Source organism: Salvia miltiorrhiza, chromosome 4 (genome assembly GCF_028751815.1).
Source record: "Salvia miltiorrhiza cultivar Shanhuang (shh) chromosome 4, IMPLAD_Smil_shh, whole genome shotgun sequence".
Classification (NCBI taxonomy): domain Eukaryota; kingdom Viridiplantae; phylum Streptophyta; class Magnoliopsida; order Lamiales; family Lamiaceae; genus Salvia; species Salvia miltiorrhiza.
In genome coordinates this window covers 50,205,219-50,219,620 of record NC_080390.1, presented here as the reverse complement: position 1 = coordinate 50,219,620, position 14,402 = coordinate 50,205,219, and the positions used below count along the sequence as shown (strand labels likewise).

Sequence of the window (14,402 nt, the reverse complement as noted above, 5' to 3'; positions counted from 1 at the left end):
CCCCCGGCTACTTGTTTAGGAACATGTATTTTATGTACAATTTTTTTAATGAATTTAATTTTATTTAATTTTAATTTTTTTAAAAAATCCTAAAATTCTTAAATAAAATTATTTAATTTTAATTTTTAAATATTATATTGCGAGTATGCAGATACTCTCGGGTATACCCGCGGGTACCCTCTACCTGCGATTTTTGAGAATATATGCTACCCTCACCCGACCCGATACCCGCGCGGGTATCGGGCCGGATGAGGGTATACCCGATACCCAACCCGATTACGCGAAAATGGCCAAAAAGGGCGCATCAGGCATTAATAGGGAAAGTGTGAGCACGCGAGGCGCCCAGCTCCAACTTATTCCCGCCAATCCCAAACCTTAAAACAATGGCGTTTCCACTTCACAGTCTTCACTCTCGTAAACACACGACCAAATTTCCCAAGAGTTTCCTATTGTAATTTGTGATCAACAGAAGAAATAGCAATCTCACACCGCATTGCTGCTTCAAATTGTAAGTTCAGCTATCCTGCTCAGGATAATGGCCGACAATTTTGAGGACCACAACAAGCTTCCCGAACTCAAACTCGGTACAACCCAAACCCTAATTTTCACCTCATCTTTGTCGCACAGTTAATCAAAATGTTCTTTTATTTGGTGCTAATATCGTTATTAACTTGGGATTCATGTGCTTTAGATGCCAAACAAGCTCAAGGGTTTCTCTCATTCTTCAAAAAGCTACACACTGTAAGCAATACTTGTACCCTTTTTTGGTTGGTTTTCGTTGCAGGGGGTGAGGGTGGGGGGTAATATCGTACTGTGAAAGTGGTTGACAACACCTTTCATTTTACTGTTTGCAGGACCCACGAGCCATTCGATTCTTCGATCGCAAGGTTAGTGCTCCTTGTGGAAGCGTGCTTTTATTGTGTCAGTGTGATCATGTTAGACTGTGAGTAGAAACTCATTGGTTCTGATCTTTGAATAGTTGAAAGCCTGATCTCCTGATAAGTTATGTTGTTTTGTGTTTATAAGAGAACAAAAGTTTATGTCGACCATGGATAGTATTTGAATGGAAAATAAGGATGTGAAATTTAAAGTTAAGTGTAAATATAGGCGACCAAGACCGTTCGAGGAACTACCAGCACTGGATATTTATATCCTTGAATGGAAGTGATGGTTTCTGACATTTAAAGATCAAAGTTGTATTTTGTATTTTAGTTGGAGCAACTGCAGTGTCATCATCACACAACCAATAGACATGCTACCTTGTATGGCATTTTTCGTCCCTTAACCATGACAATTTCTGAGTAACAAATTTAGATTGACTTGTTTGCAAGATATTAATTAAACTCGAGATTGATATCTTTAAACTGTTGTGTACTTAAGGAAAACTATATACATGCTTTTTATAGCTTGGTTTGTATCTTTGATCTATGTGGTCTATGTAAATAAATTGAATAACTTGCGATTGTTTTTCCAGGACTACTATACTACGCATGGCGAGAATGCAACCTTCATTGCCAAGACCTATTACCACACTACAACTGCTGTGCGCCAACTAGGAAGTGGCTCGGATGCCATTTCTAGTGTTAGCGTAAGCAAGAATATGTTTGAGACCGTGGCCCGAGACCTTCTTCTGGAGAGGACTGATCACACTCTTGAACTGTATGAGGGCAACGGAGCAAATTGGAGACTTGTGAAAAGTGGAAGCCCTGGAAATTTAGGCAGTTTCGAAGAGATTCTGTTTGCCAATAATGAAATGCAGGACTCTCCAGCAATTGTGGCTGTCATTTCAAATTTACGTGAAAGTGGATGTACTGTAGGGTTGGGCTATGTTGATCTTACTAAAAGAGTACTTGGATTGGCTGAGTTCCCTGATGATAGCCACTATACAAATTTGGAGTCAACTCTTGTTGCTCTTGGCTGTAAAGAATGCCTTTTGCCTGCAGACATTGCAAAATCTAGTGAATTTAAATCATTAACTGATGCATTGTCCAGGTGTGGTGTAATGGTGATGGAAAGAAAAAAAGGTGAGTTTAAAGGGAGGGATTTGGTACAAGATCTTGGTAGGCTTGTGAAAGGCTCCATAGATCCAGTAAGAGATCTGCTTGCTGCATTTGAATTTGCACCTGGTGCTCTTGGGTGTATAATGTCTTATGCAGATCTACTTGCAGATGAGACCAATTATGGTAACTACAAGATCCAAAGGTACGATCTTGATAGTTACATGAGATTAGATTCCGCTGCAATGAGGGCACTAAATGTCATGGAGAGCAAATCTGATGCTAACAAAAACTTTAGCTTATTTGGTCTTTTGAATAGAACCTGTACTGCAGGAATGGGCAAGCGCCTGCTGCACATGTGGCTGAAACAGCCCTTATTAGATGTAGATGAGATAAACTTTAGGCTTAATTTGGTACAAGCTTTTGTGGAGGATGCTGCCCTACGCCAAGATCTGAGGCAGCACTTGAAACGGATTTCAGATATAGAGCGACTTACGCGCTCCCTTGAGAAGAAAAAAGCTAGTCTAGTTCATGTTGTTAAGCTTTATCAGGTATCGTCTAGTTTGCTTGATATGCATTCAATAGTGAAATAAAAAATCTTTTAATGGTATACTAGGAAACTAAGTAGAAAAAGTACTCTTGATTTGATGGGTTAAGACTTTTGCATGAACTTATTGATTTTGTCAATTGTTTTTCATTTTTGTCACAGTTACTACAAAGGAATATATCTACTTTTCTAAGTACTTTTACTAAATTTGTAGCTCTAAATTTGTCTCTATCATTTCATTTTCAGTCCTCACTCAAATCTAACATTAACCAACCAATAAATTTTCAACAACTTGTTAGTATACAAGGATATAACTCAAGATTTTGAATCAAAGGGTGGAGTAGCCCTGCTTGTGTAGAGATAGTTTATGTGCCTTTTGGTATCTCATTATTTACTCTTATGCAGTGCTGCTCTTTATCTATATCTTCACCTTTTTTCATGACCATTTTTTAAATGGAGTAGCTGGTTGCCTATTAGCTGAAAAAAATAACTTTCTTGGAGTTCGGGAGAGAAAATGCAGCCATGTCACTCATAACAAAATTTATCTTCCATGTCTCTTAAATGATTTTGTTTCGTAAGATATTTGCACATTATTTGATTTGAGATCTGATATCTACTTATCTAGTTGATATGATCACTGAAATTTCTCTTCTTTCCTGTATGCCTTAATGTCACTTTTAAAATAGCTAGAGAAATGGCTATAAATCTTGTCAGTTTCCTAGCTTACATAAAGCACTGGTGCTTTTTGTGGCTTGCAGTCTAGCATCAGACTTCCATTCATTAAAAATGCACTGGAACAGTACAATGGCCAATTTGCTTCATTGATTAAGGAAAGGTACTTGGATCCTCTTGACAAATGGACCGATGATCAGCATTTGAACAAATTCATTGGTCTTGTGGAAGCTTCCGTCGACCTTGATCAACTTGAAAATGGAGAATACATGATTTCATCAGGGTATGATTCACAGTTATTGACTTTGAAAAACGAGCAAGAATCACTGGAACATCAGATACATGATTTGCACATAACAGCCGCTAATGATCTTGATCTGGCTCTTGATAAAGCTTTGAAATTAGAGAAAGGGACACAATATGGATATGCTTTTAGGATTACCAAAAAGGAGGAGCCAAAAGTAAGGAAAAAGCTCAATGTGCACTTTATTGTTCTTGAAACTCGCAAGGATGGGGTGAAGTTCACAAACACAAAGCTAAAGAAACTAAGTGACCAATATCAGAAGGTGGTTGACGAATATAAAACTTGCCAGAGAGAATTGGTTGCACGAGTAGTCCAAACTGCTGCAAGTTTTTCAGAGGTATCTATTTTGTGTAACTTGGATGTCATCCAATGGTCTACAATCTATATTACACTGATCACCACCACCAGCATTACCACCATGCTTGTTATTACTTATTTGTTGCTATTATTATTGCAGTGCTATTATGGGTGTTATCCAACAATATTTTGTTTGGGCAGGTGTTTGAAGGGATTAGCTTGGTCGCTCTCTGAAATGGATGTTTTACTTAGTTTTGCCGATTTGGCTGCCGTCTCCCCCACCGCTTACACTCGACCGATCATCACTCCATCAGTAAGAGTTGATTTACACTCAGATTCTCATGGCAAGAAATAGGGTTTTCTTTTTCTTTATGTTATTTCTCTCTTTTCATCCATGATCATGCTACCCCTTGATTCATAGGATGAGGGAGATATTATTTTAGAAGGGAGTCGGCATCCTTGTGTTGAAGCTCAAGACTGGGTGAACTTTATCCCAAATGATTGTAAACTTGTAAGTTTTTATTTAAGGACAATAACTTTCTGGCCTTTGTAGAAGTGGGGCATTCCCTTCATATGTTGGTTGTTGCAGGTGAGGGGGAAAAGCTGGTTCCAGATTATCACAGGACCTAATATGGGTGGAAAATCAACATTCATACGACAGGTCAAGCACATCACTCAATTGTAATCTTCCTTTGGTTTTTTTCAACTTTTGGCTATGGAGCACATGATGTCACATCCATATTCTGCTGCTGATAAGCATCACTGTTAACGAGGGCTAGAGAGAAAGATACAAACATTGTCTTCAGGATAAGTTATTCGGCTTGCTATAATAGCATCATGTTCAGATTGGTAAGAGAAAATGCGTCCTGTAGCTATCCATTAACTTCAGCAAAAACACGCAACAGTAAAACAAAAATAAACATGTGTTAACCTGTTTGTAAGCTTGTTTTTTGTAAGAAGTTTATTTTGTTATCTAGAACTTTGGTCACTTGACATAGGGCATATCTATAATTTTTTTTATCAGGTTGGTGTGAATATTCTAATGGCACAAGTTGGTTCTTTCGTCCCATGTGACAATGCTAGCATTTCTATACGCGACTGCATTTTTGCTCGTGTGGGTGCTGGTGACTGCCAGGTAAGATCAGGCTTTCTGGGGTTAAACTTATAGCTGTTGGTTGATATTAAAATTTCCTTTGACATATTTCAAACTATAATGTACATATTATTTCAATTTTTTCGCTCATTATGTTCTCTCAATAGCTACGTGGGGTTTCAACTTTCATGCAAGAAATGCTAGAGACGGCATCAATCTTGAAAGGAGCAACTGAGAGGTCGTTAATCATCATTGATGAGCTAGGTCGTGGCACATCAACATATGATGGATTTGGTGAGTCTCACATTTGTTTAAATATTGAACTTGCCCCTGATCCTCAAAGTGTGCATACCTGAACATAAGACATAGACATCACGTGCAAATTAAAACATCTTTTGTATTTTTCTTGGTCATGCAAAGCTCATATAAATACATGCTTAACATTTCTTTCCATGTAAAATTCTCTTTGAGGTTTATTTGATGTCTCATCATCATAAATGTGTTGAAAGAGTGTAAAATTGTAGATGAACTCAGCAATGCACTATTGGCCATGGAGTCTTCATTTTAGATTGAATGAGTAGTACGTAAGATGGGTAAATTACCAGATATAGAGCCATTGGTCGTCAAGTTGTAGAATGTGTTTACTACAAGAGTGTAAATCTATGTGAAAACCCTCAATTGAATTATTTGCATAATTTAAAAGTTAATAGTCAGGAGCACTAAATTTATCATACTCCCTCCTCCGTCCACTAATTCATGACCTAGGGGAGGAAACACGGGTTTTAAGAAAAAGTGTATTGTTTATTAGTTGAGTGGAGAAAGGGACCCACAAAGTGTATTGTTTATTAGTTAAGTGGAGAAAGGGACCCAATGCCCACAGAGTGTATTGTTTATTAGTTGAGTGGAGAAAAATTATATTGTTTATTGGGACCCACCAATTTAAAAATGTATAAATAGTTACTAAAAATGGGTAGGATATGAATTGGTGGACGGACCAAAAAGGAAAGTAGGACATGAATTGGTGGATGGAGGGAGTATAAGAACTACAAAATTTGTAATTTCCCTAAGTCTGGGTTTGACTCTTGAACACTCTTGAACGTTTTTATTTCAAATTACGTATTCTTATTGTTTTGCTTTAAAATATTCAAATTCTCTTAACCTTGAGCATTTTGCATGTTTATTTGTTGTCTTGCATATTTGTCTACCTAATTTTTTTTTGGGCTTCTTGCAATTTAGGCCTAGCTTGGGCAATTTGTGAGCATATAGTTGAAGTGATACAAGCACCTACGCTATTTGCAACTCACTTCCATGAGCTAACTGCCTTAGCTCCTGAAAGTACTAGCAACGAGCAATCTTCCAAGAAACTTCCAGGAATATCTAATTATCATGTGAGCGCACACATTGACTCGTCAAGTCGCAAACTTACGATGCTTTATAAGGTCCAGTCTCTCTCTCTCTCTCTCTCGCTCGCTTGCTCTGTGTGTGTCTGTGTCTCTCTGTTCCCGACCCTCTTTCTCACTTTCTCTTTCTCTCACACACGTACAGTTTACTATTTCAGGTCACTTGTTTTTGACTCATTTAAAAGTGTACACACTGCCTGTTATTTTTCAGGTTGAAGCAGGAGCCTGTGATCAAAGTTTTGGCATACATGTTGCAGAATTCGCCAACTTTCCAGAAAGCGTTGTTGCCCTTGCCCGAGCTAAGGCTTCTGAATTAGAAGATTTTTCACCAGCAGCAATTTTACCTTCTGATCCCAAAGAGGTAATGTTTTGTTGATACCATGAGGATATTTTCATGCAATTCAATGTCTTCTCTTCATAGAAGTTATTAATTAAGATTCTCTTCAGGTTGGATCCAAACGGAAGCGAGTAGAGGACTCTGATGATGTTACTAAGGGCTCTGAACGGGCTCGCCAGTTCTTGAAGGACTTCTCCGAGTTACCACTAGACAAGATGGAGTTGGAACAAGCACTACAACAAGTTAGCAAATTGAAAGAAGGCCTAGAAAAGGATGCAGTTAACAGCTGCTGGCTCCAGCAGTTCCTCTAGTACATAGTTTGGCATTTATTAGAAGTTGCATTCACTCCTTCACTGCTCTCATTGCATCGATCTGCTTTGCTACTTTCAGCATTAATTTTTGCGATCTTATGATCTAAATTAAATATCTGGTATTTGTAGTGTCCACCGTTTTGCTCTAGTTGTTATTGGCGGAACTTGGATGGTTGTTTCTTGTAGATATGTATGTTGGTTAAAGTTTGCCCTTGTGTTCATATCTATCATTTTGTAGCTCATCTTGCTATCTAATATTATGGTAAAACAAATCTAGATTTTGCTCAATTCAAAATTATAAAATTGCGCCAATTTTTAATAAAATTATTTTTTGGGATATAACAGGTGGAAATTTTTTTGTAAGATCCATTAATCCCATACCTTAGAGCTACAGTTCCAAGTTGCAAACCTTTGTTTTTTCTTCCTGAATTCTGATATAGATTTAAACCCTCGTGATGGCATTTTACCAAATTCCCCAAAGTAAGATGTCTATCAATAAATATAGGTTTTAAATTTGAACTCCTAATATTTTCTTTTTCATTTTTGCAACAAATACAATTAGTACGACAGAAATACACCACATTATTATGAGTATGTGGGACGAAGTCTGCCCTTACTCAGTTCAAGCCATTTAAATCTTTTTTTTTTTTGACTTGGGGGGGAATTAGGGAGGTGGAGCAGTGAAGTTTGAACTCGGGACTTCACTGTTCACACAGAAGAGGTCGTACCGCTTGGTGTTCTCTTAGGGACATTTAAATCTTAAGATATGAAAAAAAATAGTATAATGTAAAATCATAAACTTTTTGAATTTGTACTTTAAAGTATTTTGCATAGACCTAGCTTGTAATGTAAAATCATTAAAATGCCCATTAAAATCTTAAACTTCGTAAATTTGGACTTTAAAGTATTTTTCATACACCTAGCTTCTAATGTAAAATCATTAAAATGCCCATTATAATCGTAAACATACACATGAAATACTAATGTACAAAAGAAATTTACAAAAAAAATGGAGAAGAATTTGGTGTCACTTGTCAGTTAAAAATATATATCAGCTTCCGGGCCTCCGGCCTCCGTAGAGAGAGAGACGGAAGAAGAAAGATGACAGAAGAGTCTGAAAAGAGGTTCGAAGCGATAATGAAGAAGCTCTTTCATGCTCCTTCAAATTCTAGACCCCAATCTTCCGACGCCAGGTCTTCATTCTAATTTTCCCCTTTCCTGATGTTCCTTCTATATCGTGATTCCGAAGCATTTTGTTGCCAATTTCATAATTTTGGTCATTTGTGGGTACGGAAACCCTATTTTCTTTATATATAACTCTAGTAAGGATGCTAGGAACTTACAAATTCTCTAGTTCGTAGCTTATAATTGTTTTTTTTTTTTGACATTCATAGCTCATGATTGTTGATTTTACTATTTTTAATTGAAAGTGGTAATGGTGTTTCGCTTGTTTATCAAATGCAGTGGTCTCGGAGCTAAACAATTAAGCGGCCGAAAGCGCCCCCATTCGTCTTCAGTGGGGAGGAAATTAGGTGGCAATGAATCGGGGGGCTCATTATCAGTTTTGCCAGCGGCGGCTCAAGCACCGGTCTGCAGGCCTTGGGACCGTGGCGATTTGGTTAGGAGGTTGTCGACTTTCAAGTCGATGACCTGGTTTGCCAAGCCACAGGTTTGCCAATTTTCACCTTATCTAGATTTGCAGCAGCTAAATTGTGGATGTTGGTTTGTGATATAATGATAAATGTTTCTGTGCCAATATCTTGGAAGCCTTTTGAGTATGGAAAGAGTGGATCTGAATCTGCAAAATGTAGTTCTGCTTGTTATTATAGAATGCTATATTTCATGTCAAAACTCTTGAAAACTTGCACTCTCATTTTAATGTTACTCCGTACCATTAATAGGTAGTGAGCTCTCTGCACATGCTGCTGTCTTAATTCAATGAAAAAGATACGGACATTACACGTACATCTGTCTTTTCACTAAAAGGACAAACACTTCTATGATTCATGCTGTTAAATCTAGTATCGACTTTTTTTGTGTTAGAAATAACATAATCCATCCTTCTAGGTGGTGAGCCCTTTGGAATGTGCTAGAAGGGGTTGGGTTAATGTAGATATGGACACAATTGCTTGTGTCTCATGCAATACACGCCTCCTCTTTTCTACTCCATCAGCTTGGGCTAAGCAGCAAGGCAAGTCATACTTTCTTGATTGGCTCTTCTGTTACACTATTATTCTTGGCTAGTTTTCTTTCATTTGTAGAATTATCAATTCTATTCTAAGGTACAACATGCTTGATTGTGTGAACATATGAAGATACAACTTTAGCACTGTTCCTGAATCCAGATTCTTTTTGAATCATGTATCATCAGTTGAGAAAGCGGCCATGGTATTCAGCTTGAAGCTGGAAAGTGGGCATAATTTACTGTGCCCTTGGACTAATAACTCATGTGCAGAAGAACTTGCTCAGTTTCCGAACCTGTCTGGAGCGAGTTTGATTGAGGACTACAAGGGGAGATTTTTATCCCTATCACAGCTAATAGCTCTTCCTGTTATTGCCCCCATGACCATTGATGACTTGAGAACTTCTCAACTGGAGCAATTTCTTAGTGACTCTTCAAGTTTGGGGTGTCATGAACCACTTGAAAGCTCCGGGACAGAATCTTCCGGGCATGTACCTGCAACAAGTTCTTCCATCTTGTACTATCAGGTTTGGCAATAAACTATGACAAATCAAAATTCCATTAGCAAAGTTCACCACCTTTAAAATACACATGTCTGTAAGTCCTAGCATAACTTATTTGGCTAAGCATGCAAATGTTCTGAATGGGGCGGAAGCCTGAGTCCTGGGGAGTGTGCCCCTTTCTGAATATCTAATACTTGTAAAATGATCTATAATGATAAGAGTTTTTTCGAATCAGCTGACATATCAAGAAGTAGTAGGAGCTACAATGTGACAAGGAACTCAAAAGTCAAAGGCATGACATATTGCACATGTAGTTGTTGTGATAATAAATAATAAAAGACATTCTATTTCTTAATATAAAAACCATAAGATTAGTGTAAAATGCAACTAGCATAAACTAATCAATAAGATGCTCCGGGATTTTAAATGAAAAATGTACAAATTTGGAGAGCAGAATCTAGGAATTTTTTGTGACATTTTCCACCCCCTAAGAGATATCTCTAATTTTATTTATCCTCTTTCAGTATATTTAAACTCTAAATAGTTTTTTTATTGTAAATTTAGTTGACTTACTACTTGAGTAAGAAAAAGGCCTGTTGACATTGTTCTAGGCCACTTTATGGGGCACTCCTCCTCAAGGTGATGGTTAGGATGCCTCACAAAGACACTGCACATGCATTCTGTTAGCGATCAATGTAGCTGCACATCACCCTTTCTTTTGGATCAAATATTGATCATTATCTGCATGATATATATGGTGTATGTTTTGGTTAGATCGTGCATTGTTTGACTCTTGTCTATCTCACACAATGTAATTAGTTGTGTATGGGAGTTTCAATAATATTCTCATGTTAATATTGGATCTTGTAGATTGTTTGTTCTTTCAATTAGTTTATAACTGGAACAGTTAAAGTGAAGAATAGTGACTTTTGGAAGTGTACAGGCACAGAAGCTGATTAGTTTGCTTGGCTGGGAACCTCGCATATTACCTTACAGAGTTGACTTCAAGGATGGACAAAAAGATTCTTTCAAAGATGCCAATGTAACAATTACAACAGGACAAAAACCGAAGGATAATATCCGGTCTTCATGTGAGGGTACCGACCGTTCTAGTGAGCTGCAGGTTGATCCTAGTTCTGTTGTTCTGGATTGCAAGTTATGTGGGGCTAGTGTTGGATTATGGGCTTTCTCTACTAGCCCACGGCCTATGGAGTATATAAGATTTGTGGGGCTTACAGAAGTTACAAATATGGCTACCCATGATGAGGCTGGTGTACAGGAAGAGTCTTCAGGCCATCAAATACGTGGTGGAAGTAGGGAAGGTATCAGGAATAGTGGCAGCAGTGCTTCAACATCCTCAGGATTCACAATTGCAGGTGGTCCTCCACCTGCGTCGCTGAATTATGGTGCAACCATATCTTTACCCATCGTTGGCCAGAATTTGAGAGCAAGATTGCCAATTAAAACTGGAAATAAAGATCACTCGGATGTTCAGAGGCCATCGCAAGATCATGTAGTGGTACAACAAAATGAAAACGTCAGCACAGAAGAAACCATTCTAACCATAGAGCCAAATGTCATTGCAGACAAACCTTTAGAGGTTCCTGAATCTGTTGCAGAAGGTTCTAATTTGAATTTGAAACCGACTGGAACTTTAGGTGAATTATCTAGCTCAAGTATCACTTTAGTTAGAAATGATGGAGGGATTGAGCCCCACAGTGAACAAATGTCTGGAAACCATGAAGAAGTCGGCAGCTACCGAAGCAGTTCGGATAGTCTTGGAATAGGGGTGTCACTGAGCCAGAAACCTATGCTCTACTGTACAAGTAGGTTGATTCATTTCTCCAATTTCATATATTCAGTTTTTATTCTTTGGATGTCATGTTTCTTGGGTAGTTTCATTTTTAGCCATCACGTTTGAGGTATTCCCATATTTATCTTAGGGGTCCGTTGATGTACATTAAAAGAGCTAGTAGTTGACATGCTTATCTTATGTAACATGTTATAGACATCGTTTTTAGTTTGTCTTGTATTCTACCTCTTCGTGAACTCAACTACTGGGGGGCGTGGAGAAAATTGTGCCTTCTTATCAATTCCGAAACAAAATAATCAGCCATGATATTATCCACGATCACCATATCATGTGCAATGTGTTTAGTCTATTTGTTCTTTAGAGGGATCCTCCAACAGTGCATTTAGTCTCTCATTCATTGTAATTCTGTTTCTTGTAGTGCTTATTTATTACACACCAAAGCCTTATTATAGTCTGTTATTATGATGGTGGATAAAGTTGCTCATCTCACTGTTGCAGGAGAGGATAAGAAATCATTATCTTTTGATAAACCAATGGAGTTCAACCCGATCAAACATCACAGGCACTTTTGTCCCTGGATCATGTCTATTGGCAAATCTGCTCCTGGATGGCAGCAGACACTGTTGGCTTTAAAAGAAGACAAGGAGCTCAGCAATGTGCACTCATCTACCTTGATAGAGGTACAATAAACACTAACAGTCATCATAACACCTATTATAACAAGAAGATTTTTATGGCCTTTCTAAATAGAACTGAAACCTATTCAACTGCTAGATCTGCTAAGAGAAAAGGGGGAAGACACATCTGAAATGCATGGTTACATGTCCGTGAAGAACAAAGAGTTGCTGTGTTTGCTCATTTTAATGGATAACATGTTTCAGAAGAGCAAAATTACATTTAAGGTTAATCCAGATTTAGTTTTAAAATGAGGACATCTCTTCGTGGGAACAATAGCAATGACTCCTAACAGTGTGTGCTTGTTTGTATCATATTTTTGTTCGGTTACGATATATGTGATTGTGCAGGTGGATGATCCAGTTGAATCTGTGAGGACATTATTCACATCTCCTGATAAGAAGAGAGCCAGGATTTGTGGTGGGAGCATGACATGATTGAGGATTCCTCAGACCTTGAAACTTGAATTGCTTTGTTTGTTCTTGAAGAAATTTGTATTTGGCAGGTAGAGGATGAGATTTTCACCATCACCTCATAGATTAATTAGTTTGGTCATAGACTCTTTTCAAGTATAGAAGTTGAAGGAATCGATAGCATTGGTTTATGATTATCCCCAAATAAAACTCCGACATTGAGAAAATGAATGATGCAGTCATCATCCAATGAGTCCGCAATTGGTGACGACAATCTTAGAGTAAGGTCTGTTGAACCCTCTTTCTGCTACTACAGCCCTCTTGTCTCCTATCAGCTTTGCCACCCTATATTATATGCCAAATCAAATACTGCTATTATTTTAGATGGGATCAAAATATAAGCACCATCTAAAGATTGTATCAGAAACAAATAAAAGTGTATATAGACGACTTTTAAAATATTTATTTCACCTACAAAAGAATATAATCATGATAAACTCATCTTTTCTTTCAGAAATATAATGGTAAAGTCAAAATTATAATAATGACTAAAATTCTCAAGTGTTGTCAAAGTAAAAATATATATAAAAAAAATTTGTGTAAATGATTGTGAGCACTTTGGTTTGAGAAAAGGTTACACTCCTATATATCACAGAGTAAAGGAAACACAATAAATGTATATAGAAATGACCTGAAGTATGGGGAAGTAGTATTATCCTGCACAGTCTTGACTCCCTCAATCCTCTCCACCACATCCATCCCCTCCACCACTCTCCCCACCACCAACGCCGCCGCGTCCAGCTCCGGCGAGTCCTTAACCGCGATCGCAAACTCCGTCCCGTTCGGATCCTTCCCCACCTCCTCCTCATCAATCTCCAGCTTCCCCTTCCGCGCCACCAGCTTCACCTTTGGCGGCGGCTTCGACGGATCCCTCACGATTATACTCACGCTCCTCCCCACGTTCTTCGTCCCCGCACACCTCTCGCTCTGTTCCTCCCACTCACGCATCAGATCGTCCGCCCCCATTTTCCCGCCAGTTTTCCTCGCCATCTCCGCATCTACGCCGTACGATCTGAGGCCGCCGTGCTGCACGTACCCGGGCATGATCTTCACGAACTCCTTCCTGCGGTAGCTGACGCCCGCCGCGCCGCTCACGAGCTCGGCGAATCTAGTGGAGCCGGCGGGGACGGCGTCGGCGTAGAGTCCGACGACGATCCTGCCGATAGGCTGGCCGTCGATGGAGATATCGAGAAATGCCTGCTTGGTTGGCGCGGGCTGAGTGCAGGTGGAAATTGAAGGCTCATCAGTCACAGTAGTTTCGGCTCTGAGTGGATCGGCGGCGAGTAGGAACAAGGACGAGGAGAGAAAATCGCGGCGGAGAAGGGGATTAGGATTGGGATTGGGAGGAGATGCGGAGGCGGAGGCGAAGGCGGAGGCGGAGGGGGGTTTAGGTGGTATGAGATTGTGGTAAAAGAGGCGGGCGGAAGAATGCATGGTTTTGTTGAGATATCTGCGTGGAATGTGAAGTGACTAGTGTTGTTGCACATATGTTTGTGGATAGGAAAATAGGAAACCCCCCATTTTATCCTTTATTACTTTGTTTTGTGGCACACACACTTTCATTCATACTCCTTTCTATCTTTTCGTTTGTCATTCTAAGCTCAAGCACACTTATTCATAACAAAAAATTATATCCAACGTAACCTTATTTAATGTTATTCTATTTAATAACACAGCACTTACTTGGTCTTCAACAAAAAAAGCATTCTTGGTCTTCTTATATCAGAAGAGCCGATCCATCACAAAACCTAGACCAAGCAGGAAGAGTCATTTATTTTAATACATAATACATTAAATA

General features: G+C 38.8%; 3 protein-coding genes across 5 annotated transcripts; 2 read left to right on the top strand and 1 right to left on the bottom strand.

Annotated features, from left to right (window-relative positions):
• Window positions 1-292: 292 nt before the first annotated feature.
• Window positions 293-7,179, top strand: LOC131020260 (DNA mismatch repair protein MSH2). The gene is made up of 13 exons (XM_057948968.1): window positions 293-584; window positions 692-741; window positions 855-887; window positions 1,475-2,548; window positions 3,303-3,881; window positions 4,029-4,130; window positions 4,239-4,328; window positions 4,407-4,478; window positions 4,842-4,952; window positions 5,078-5,204; window positions 6,147-6,349; window positions 6,522-6,671; window positions 6,758-7,179. The coding sequence occupies exons 1-13, from the start codon at window positions 536-538 to the stop codon at window positions 6,956-6,958; spliced, it is 2,841 nt and encodes a 946-aa protein (XP_057804951.1). The 5' UTR covers window positions 293-535; the 3' UTR covers window positions 6,959-7,179.
• Window positions 7,180-7,920: 741 nt separating this feature from the next.
• LOC131020258 (uncharacterized) lies at window positions 7,921-12,818 on the top strand. 3 transcript variants are annotated; one of them, XR_009100643.1, is made up of 8 exons: window positions 7,938-8,151; window positions 8,423-8,627; window positions 9,026-9,149; window positions 9,330-9,667; window positions 10,587-11,469; window positions 11,955-12,136; window positions 12,231-12,358; window positions 12,482-12,525. XR_009100643.1 is itself a non-coding variant. In XM_057948965.1 (7 exons), exons 1-7 carry the CDS (start codon window positions 8,060-8,062, stop codon window positions 12,566-12,568), a joined length of 1,911 nt encoding a protein of 636 aa, XP_057804948.1. In that variant the 5' UTR covers window positions 7,921-8,059; the 3' UTR covers window positions 12,569-12,818. The 3 variants fall into 3 exon arrangements, 2 of the variants coding, with proteins under 2 accessions (XP_057804948.1, XP_057804949.1); XM_057948965.1 differs by lacking the exon at window positions 12,231-12,358 and having other exon boundaries at window positions 7,921-8,151; window positions 12,482-12,818; XM_057948966.1 differs by having other exon boundaries at window positions 12,231-12,818.
• LOC131020259 (peptidyl-prolyl cis-trans isomerase CYP26-2, chloroplastic) lies at window positions 12,702-14,255 on the bottom strand. The gene is made up of 2 exons (XM_057948967.1): window positions 13,236-14,255; window positions 12,702-12,889 (listed from the first exon to the last, which is right to left on the bottom strand). Exons 1-2 carry the CDS (start codon window positions 14,036-14,038, stop codon window positions 12,787-12,789), a joined length of 906 nt encoding a protein of 301 aa, XP_057804950.1. The 5' UTR covers window positions 14,039-14,255; the 3' UTR covers window positions 12,702-12,786.
• Between the last annotated feature and the right edge of the window lie 147 nt (window positions 14,256-14,402).

Bases quoted from the DNA above. Each gene is read 5' to 3' on its own strand.
- LOC131020260 (XM_057948968.1), top strand. From the start codon at position 536: ATGGCCGACAATTTTGAGGACCACAACAAGCTTCCCGAACTCAAACTC. The intron at 888-1,474 runs GTTAGTGCTCCT...TTGTTTTTCCAG, and splicing joins TTCGATTCTTCGATCGCAAG to GACTACTATACTACGCATGG. The intron at 6,672-6,757 runs GTAATGTTTTGT...GATTCTCTTCAG, and splicing joins TACCTTCTGATCCCAAAGAG to GTTGGATCCAAACGGAAGCG.
- LOC131020258 (XM_057948965.1), top strand. From the start codon at position 8,060: ATGACAGAAGAGTCTGAAAAGAGGTTCGAAGCGATAATGAAGAAGCTC. The intron at 8,152-8,422 runs GTCTTCATTCTA...TATCAAATGCAG, and splicing joins CCCCAATCTTCCGACGCCAG to TGGTCTCGGAGCTAAACAAT. The intron at 9,150-9,329 runs GCAAGTCATACT...ATGTATCATCAG, and splicing joins AGCTTGGGCTAAGCAGCAAG to TTGAGAAAGCGGCCATGGTA.
- LOC131020259 (XM_057948967.1), bottom strand. From the start codon at position 14,038: ATGCATTCTTCCGCCCGCCTCTTTTACCACAATCTCATACCACCTAAA. The intron at 12,890-13,235 runs GTCATTTCTATA...CATATAATATAG, and splicing joins ACTACTTCCCCATACTTCAG to GGTGGCAAAGCTGATAGGAG.